We start from the raw sequence: 8215 nt of genomic DNA, 5'->3' as shown, positions 1-8215 counted from the left end.
CATGTTTTCTCTCGGTTCTTGGGAAAGCATCTGCTTCCCAGATACAGGTGCTGCCTCTTCCCTCTCCTTTCTCATGGAAGATGGATGAGATATCTGGAGTTTCAGCAGCCATCTTACAACTATGAGGGAAGGGTCAAAAGAATTGTGAGCTGCAAACCAGGGCCCACAAGCTATTGTTTTGAGACTTTTTGTTATGTAAGAAAAATAACCCTTGTCTTTTTAAATCATTAAAGTCAGGTTGTCTGATACTTGCAGTAAAAATATTCTTGATACAATGCATAAATCATATTCATATGTAGCCATAGATAAAATCTTAAAAGTGATAGAGTATGGTACAGGTTTCTGTTTCTCAGAGTTTTTGGTTATCTGTCCTTTCAGACTTTGGGGGAGATAAAGAAGACACAGTTCTTTCACCCAGAGGAAGCTTACAATTAAATAGAGCTTAAAATTTAGGCCAGTGTTGAACAAAGAATTCCTTCTCATGTTTAATTCCCCAATGATGTAATTAAGCCCATTTGCTTTTTATTTCATCCTCAGTAGAGCTCAAGAATGGCTAGTTACCATCTTTTTAAATAAGGAAGATGACTTAATTAAAAATACTCTTCCATCCCTGTGCGGTGTATGTATGTGTGCGCGTGTGTGTGCACATGCATTTTTCAGTTTATTTTCCCTGGTTAATTAATACCAATTTTTTTTTTTTTTACTTTCTTCATAGTCATATAAATATGAAGTCATATGAATAGGAAAAAATAGGAGTATTTTTTCAAACCTCTAATCTTTATGTGATATTTGATCAAACAAAACGTATAATTTGAGTTGTTAAAAACCTGTGTGGTCACCAAGGATCTCGCATCAAACTGGAGAATAAAATTGTAATGACTTTTTAGCCTCCTGCTTTTGAGTCCCTCTAGCTCCAAAGGTGGAGCCACATAGCCTCTTTCCTGGGTGATTAGATCTTCATGTGTGTACTCTGGCCCCAAATTCTGGAGTCCAGATTGTCCCTGGACAGAGCAATCAGATGCAGGCTAGGCTCAGGGAAACCTCACTCTGAATGGTTTCTGGGCCTGTCATGATAATTTTAGCCTTGCTATCCTAGTTCACTAGTGACCGGATACCTCACATGGTCTTTAATTTCCTTTGCTAGGGGTATTTTCTCTGATCTTAAACCTCTTCTTCTTCCCTGACTTTCCCAGTGACATTGCCCCTTCTTTACTTCCAATCTGTGCTGTTCTAGTGGAACTGACTCCATTTTCAGCCCTTATGAAGAGCATGTGACTCAGGCCTGGCCAATCACAGACTCAATCCATCACCTTGGCCATAGTGACTGGTTCAGAGATGGCCATGTGAACAAGCTGGGCTACTCAAAGCCAGTGACACTCAATGATGGGACTTTTGTAAGAATGACTGGGTATGGAAAGCTCTTTCCTTACAGGGGTTGCTGAGCAGGAAGAATATGAGCCTAGCCTTACTGGCAGCCATCCTTCCACTAAAAGGAAACAAGCTTTCTAATAGAGCCCACAAAAAGGGAGGAAGAGGGAGAGGGAGAAAGAGAGAGAGAGAGAGAGAGAGAAGGGAGTGAGTCACTATGTGACCTTGAGGTTAGCTCATAAAAGGTGGTGCAGCTTCTGAATTTTGAAGTAATTTGTTGTTCAGCAATAGAATCTGGAATATGATCTAAGACATCAATCTTAGATTGATTAAGACTAAGACTAAGGAGTCTCTGTCCAAATGGATTATAGGTCCTGATCCTCCCTGGTCCTCTTTGACAGTCCAAACAAACCAATTTGTGGCAATGTCTGTCGGTAGTCTTGCTGGAAAATCCATTTGGAAAAGCTGTAGCTTTCCAGATTTCCATCATCTGACAATGGGACAACCCTGGCATTTGTGGGTGATCATTGTCATTCCACCGACACCCAGGGGGTTGATATATCAGGAACAGATGACGCTCTACTTGTTGTGTGGTCAGGCAGAGGAATCAGGGGCTGTATTTTCCCTCCTGAACACATTTTACTTGTAAAATTAATAACAATTTCTGGGAAATTCCCAAATGTCAGGATTTAAAAATCCTGAAGCAGTTGTTAATTGTGTCTTGGTTTTGTTTAAGTAAACATGCTAATGAAAGTTTCTTTTGAGTATCATAATGAGAAACAAAAACAGGAACTTGAAGGTGAGGTAAGGTAGTGGTTCTCAAAAAGTAGCAAGAGTACTTTTTGTCAGTGTCCCACATGTGGGCCAAAGGCCCCTCCTTCCAAATGATTTGAAGATTGATGTGTTTTACTGTGACACAAAGAGTTTTACAAGTCCCACAAAGAGTGCACGTGTGTGTGTGTGTGTGTGTGTTTAAGAGCTTAGAGGTGTGTTTCTTACATATTTCAGACCACATTTTTAGAACATGAAAATGAGCATCTGAAAAATATAAAAAAAGATACATTCACAAAATGCGTGCCTACCTAGACAAAACACCACCTGATATCTGATATCTTTGGCTTAGTTTTGTTTTGTAGTAGGGACAAGTAGGAAAGGTAGGAGGGAGATGAGGAAACTGTTTTGGGGGAGTTTTATTTCAGGTTGATAACTTTATTTTTTTATTTATTTAAAAAAATTTTTTTTTTATTTTTTAAGATTTTTTATTTATTTATTTGACAGACAGAGATCACAAGTAGGCAGAGAGGCAGGCAGAGAGAGAGAGAGAAGCAGGCTCCCTGTGGAGCAGAGAGCCCGATGCGGGGCTCGATCCCAGCACCCTGAGATCATGACCTGAGCGGAAGGCAGCGGCTTAACCCACTGAGCCACCCAGGCGCCCCGATAACTTTATTTTTAAAGCAATCTGTATGCCACCGAAATTTCAAGGTTTATGTTGATTGCTTATTTGCTGATTTATGACTGTAGAACCAGCCACTCAGCAGTGGGAAGTCAAAGGGAGATTAAGAAAATCTGGCTGGTTAGAAGGTCTTTTTTTTTTTTTTTTAAAGATTTAATTTATTTATTTGACAGACAGAGATCACAAGTAGGCAGAAATGCAGACAGAGAGAGAGGAAGGGAAGCAGGCTCTCCGCCAAGCAGAGAACCTGATGCGGGGCTCGATCCCAGGACCCGAGCCGAAGGCAGAGACTTTAATCCACTGAGCTACGCAGGCACCCCAAGAAGGTCCTGTTTAAACAAATGGTTTCCAATTCTTTTCTTATATTCCTTTGTTTCTGACTAGTCTGGTTAGCTGTGGCTGCATAATAAGGAACCCCAAAACCTAATGGCTTAAAACAAAAACCATTTTGTTATTTCTCAGGATTTTTTGTGAATCGGGATTTGGGAAAGGCTAGGCTAGGTGGTTCTGGCTTGGGCCTCTCATCAGTTTAAGTCACTGTGGGACTGGAGTGGCCTGGGCTGGCTGGACCTCTCTTTCTGTCTTCGTGTAGTCTTCATGTGATTCTCTCCATGTGGTCTCTATGTGGGCTGGTTTGGGCTTCCTCAAACCATGGTGGCCTCAAAGCAGTTGGACTGCTTGCTTGGTAGCTGAGTGTTTTATGAGTGACCACTAGCTGTCTTATCTTCTATCCACAGAGGTCATACAGCTTTATTTACACCTCATTCCATCGCTTACAAGTGTGTGGCAGACTGCTCAGATTAAGGAGAGGAAAATTACACTCCAGCTTTCGATGGGGGATTGGCAAGTCTCTGGAAGAGCACGTGGGGTGGGAGACATTGTTGCAGGCCATCTTTGGAAAACACCATTAGCCACACTGCCCAAGCCTGGTTCCTCAGGGTTCCCACTCAGCCTTGTCTTAATTTTCTTTATACCTTAAAGTAACTACAGCCCATCTCTCTAGTGTGCTACAAGAACCCTGGTGAGCCCACTTTCAGTTATTTCAAATGAACTTTACTTATAAACTCTTGGTTAGAGCCTTTAACTGAGATTAGAGAAAGGACAAAAGTGGAGGTGGCTTTTGGAATCCCTCTTCAAGATAATCAGATCAGTATAATGATGCCATTAAAAGGAAAGGAGAAATAAGACTTGTCTTATTATGTTTTAATCACTGAGGTCCTGTCCTGCATGACCTAGCTAGCTGTTTTGGGGTTTGTTTGTTTTTTTTTCTGAGAAGGGATAATGCTTCTAAAATATTAATAATTCCTTAATAATAATATTAGCAAAGATGTTTGGTACTAACGCCTGGAGAAGAAGGCAGATGCTTGAGTTTGGCCTATTGCCATCCAGCTGTTGCTTAGCTGAGGCCACATGTCAAAAGCAAGATTTTGGCCTGTTAAAAAGCCTCTCCAGCTCTTTCCTCACAGGACCAGGGGCCAGGGCCATTAGCCTGACTCTTGATACTTGGTCCTGGAAACAGTAGGCCTGAGAGAAAAGGCCTCAGTAGTGATTGACGGAGAGCTCTATTCCAAAACTCCCATTTCAGCTGAGTAGAAAGATCGACAGACAACAGGAGGGAGGAAAGTGGGCCTGCTGCCACTGACATTTAAACCCTTGAAATGTGTTTCAAAAGGAATGAGGAGAACAGAATGAGTTAGGAGGAGGGGAGAGCGGGCTTTGCAAGAAATATCAATCCAACATAGATGCATTAGCTCCTGGTCTGAATGTTGCTATGGTCTGAATGTTTGTGTCCCCTCAAAATTCATCTGTTGAAATCCTAAGCCCCAAGGTGATGGTATTAGGAGGTGAGGCCTTTGGGGGCTGATTAGGTCATTTGGATGGAGCCCTCATGAATTGGATTACTGCCCTTATGAAGGAGGCCTCAGAGAGCTCTCTTGCTCTTGCCACCTTGTAAAGCTATATTGAAAAAATGGTCATCTAGAAAGTGGGCTCTCACCAGACACTGAGTGTGAGCTTAAGGGTCCATGATCTTGTACTTCTTAGCCTTCAGAACTGTAAGAAATACATATTTTTTTTGTTTATAAGCCATTTACTCTATAGTATTTAGTTACAGCAGCCTGAACAGACTAAGACAAATGGTATTCAGCTATTTATTCATTCCTTTGTTTGTTTATTCATTCATTCATATTGATTTTAAGCCAGGGCATTCTAGGAAATGGAGAAATGACTAGATCAGGACCCTCATGCAGGTGGGAAAATAGGAGAGGCGTAAAGGGCTACACCTCAGCCCCTACAGTTAAATCTCAGTTAACAAAACCTTTTGCAAGGAGGCTCCTTTATACAAAATCATATTTGGAAGAGGGGGGGAAAAGGCAGGTATCTTGAGAAGCTGTGCTCATCCCGTAGAGCCTGAACCACATGTTAGCAGTTAGGGAGGAAATGACTCTTAACTGTTCAGATTTCCTTCTATGCAGTGAGGGAAGAGTGAGAGGAGGCCATTTTTATGTTTGTTTGCTAATCATCCATGTCAGCCTTCAACTGTCCAGTCTCCTCCCCTCCCATCACACACATTATCTCATATTAGCATAGCAGGTACTCAGATGTGCTAAAAATAAAACTTACCTTATGTTCCTTTTTTTTAAAAAATTTATTTATTTTTAAATAAATAAGATTTTATTTATTTGAGGGAGAGAAAGAGAACCTGCACAGCACGAGAGAGAGAGAGAGGATGGGAGGGGCAGAGCATGAAGCCTGATGCGGGGCTCGATCTCACAATCCTGAGACCATGACCTGAGCTGAAACCAAGAGTCTGACACGTAACCGACTGAGCCACCCAGGCACCTGACTACTGAAATCTTTGAGGGATTATTTACAGTCCTTTACCACTTCTGTGCTTCCTTCAGGTGCCCAGGAGATGTTCTCGTTCTCCCATAGTATGGTAGGGTCCAGGGAACCTGGTGGCTTTCTCAGACCCATCTGCCCAGATGTACCATGCTGGGTACCAGCCTGAGCCCCACCTGGGGCAAGGGCCATGAGTCGCTTCTGTATTTGGGCTTTCCCTAACATACCTCAGGTTTTTATTACACCACCCACTGTTATTATTCACTTTTACATCTGACATTCAGTTTTAGAATTTCCATTCAGTTCTTTCCTTTCCATAGTCTGTATTTCTCTGTTGAGATTCCCTATTTGTTCCTTCATCACAAACATTTTCCTTTACATTCTTGAGAATCGTGATAATAGCTGCTTTAACATCTTAATCTTATTTCAACACCTGGTTTATCTTGAGGTCAGTCTCCGCTGACTCATTTTTCTCTTGGATGTGGGTTACTTTTCCTTGCTTCTTAACACCTAGTAATTTGGGACGGTATTGTGGACCTTTTTGAATGGTACATTGTCAAGACTCTGGATTCTGCTATGTGACTCTCAATAACATTGATTTTTTTTTTTTTTTTGAAGCTATAATACAAATCTTTAATTACTGGCACTATACTATAAAGCAAGATGAAGAATATCTTATTTAAATAAAACAAGGATAATATTTCACTGGGGAATATATCCAACACATTTTTTTCCCTCTATATTTTTTTTCCCTCTACATCCAATGGTGGTATTTTATAGGCTGATTTTAAAACAAATGCAAATTTTAAAAAAATAAATGAAAGGCATGTTTTTGCTCAGGAATACTATTGTACATATACCGTATAGGTTGTTTTTACAGCAAATGCTAGTCTGCCAAAATTCAATGGCAAAACACTAAGCTGTGAGTTTGGTATTGCCCACCTAGTTGTTTCTTGCTGCCCTGGAGAATCTGGTGGTGAGTAATGTCGAGAAGCCACCTTGTTGCCACCATTTCTCTTCTTATAGGTGACTCCACTGTGACAGAATATTCATATCTTTAAGATGCAAGGCCTAGCAAAAAGCCTCCCACAAATCCACTGGATATCACAATGTTCTGTTTGATAAATTCTGTTGCTTCTTCAATTATATTGTTGATTTCAGGTGCTGCCTTATTTGCTCGCTTCTTAATCTGTCTTTTCGCTTTGTTTACATCTTTTTCAACTCTCTTCCAGTCAATCTGCACATAGCCACTGTGACTGGCAATCTGAAGAAGAAGAAAGCCACCACCTACTGCAGTTGCTGCAAGCTTTCCAACTTTCTGGAACAAAAATCCCGCACACCAGCCAGTCACTCCACCCATTACAATCTGGGTGGCTACCGAGTATTTTTCAACCATAGGTCCGGAACTGTGGCCAAACACTCGATTCCACCAATGGTGTCTTCTTGCATACTCAGTTAAATCCAACACTTCGTAAGACTCGTCATCGCTTTCATACTCTTGGGGTGGGGGGTTCCGGGTCGCCATGATACCGCCCAATAACATTGATTTTTAAAACACCTTAGTAGGCAGTTAACTTTCTTGGACTGGCATTCCAGCCTTGGTCTCTCTTGTAGTGGGTGCCGCCTGGAGTCTAGCTCACGGATCAGCCAGAGGTGAGCACAGAGTTAATGTAGTTCAATGCTCCCCATCTGTCGTTCACTCACTTGTAGGGTTCTGTCCCCTCATCCCCCGGCTGCTGTGATCACTCTGCAACTGTAGGCTTCCGTTTGAGTTTGGACTGCCCTGCGGGGTGCTAACTGGGGCCTAGCCTGGGTGAAAAAGCCATTAAAAAAGAAGGGAAAACCACCCATGGAGGTTTCCATTTTTCAAGTGTTGCCTCTCTTCTAGTTTCTACCTATTTTTAGTTGCCTTTCATTGCCTTCAGAGAGTCGTCTTTTGATTTTTGTCTGGAGTTTGTTTGTAGAGAACTGGCTCCATATAAGCCACTTTACTGTGCCCACTTTTTCTTTTTGCATATGCTGTAGGGGCCAGATACTGGGTCTCTTTTTCTGAGGGACTTACAAAGTCAGCTCACTCCTGCACCTTCCTGGCTGCCGTATGGGGTGATGGTATGCACTCGGGAGGTTGGAGAGATCTTTTTCTGCCTCTTTAAGATTTTTTTTTTTTTAATTTTAACTCTCTTTGAACAACAGAAACTTAAAAGCTTTTGAGACCTCTAAGACTTTTCTTTGTCTCTCTGCTGAAATAACCATTTCCTGAGCTATTGCTGCCACAGTTTAGCTGGTTCCCCAATCAAAGAAAAGGGGAGAGCTGACAGGATATGTTGGGACTGGAAAGACCATCAGTATTTAAAAAAAACCTATTCCTCCCTACCAGGCATCACACCTATGTTGAGTGATTACTTAGTTGTGGTTTAGAACAAGCTAAATTGAAGGTATCTCATATTTAAATCAATAGTTTTAAGTAAGCCTTCTTATTTCGTTCATTGATTCATTCAAGCATGTTTTACTCATTAAAAAAAAAAAACCAACATTTAGCGAATGCCTATTATT

The 8215-nt window shown here is 41.4% G+C and overlaps 1 protein-coding gene across 1 annotated transcript; it reads right to left on the bottom strand.

Annotated features, from left to right (window-relative positions):
• Window positions 1-6260: 6260 nt before the first annotated feature.
• Window positions 6261-7190, bottom strand: LOC309846178 (FUN14 domain-containing protein 1). The gene has a single exon (XM_082694983.1). The coding sequence runs from the start codon at window positions 7185-7187 to the stop codon at window positions 6720-6722; it is 468 nt and encodes a 155-aa protein (XP_082551109.1). The 5' UTR covers window positions 7188-7190; the 3' UTR covers window positions 6261-6719.
• Between the last annotated feature and the right edge of the window lie 1025 nt (window positions 7191-8215).

This window comes from Mustela nivalis (genome assembly GCF_964662115.1).
Source record: "Mustela nivalis genome assembly, chromosome: 1".
NCBI lineage: Eukaryota > Metazoa > Chordata > Mammalia > Carnivora > Mustelidae > Mustela > Mustela nivalis.
The sequence above is the reverse complement of the archived record's forward strand: the minus strand, read 5'-3'. Positions and strand labels throughout refer to the sequence as shown.

Coding starts and splice junctions, on each gene's coding strand:
- LOC309846178 (XM_082694983.1), bottom strand. CDS start 7,187: ATGGCGACCCGGAACCCCCCACCCCAAGAGTATGAAAGCGATGACGAG.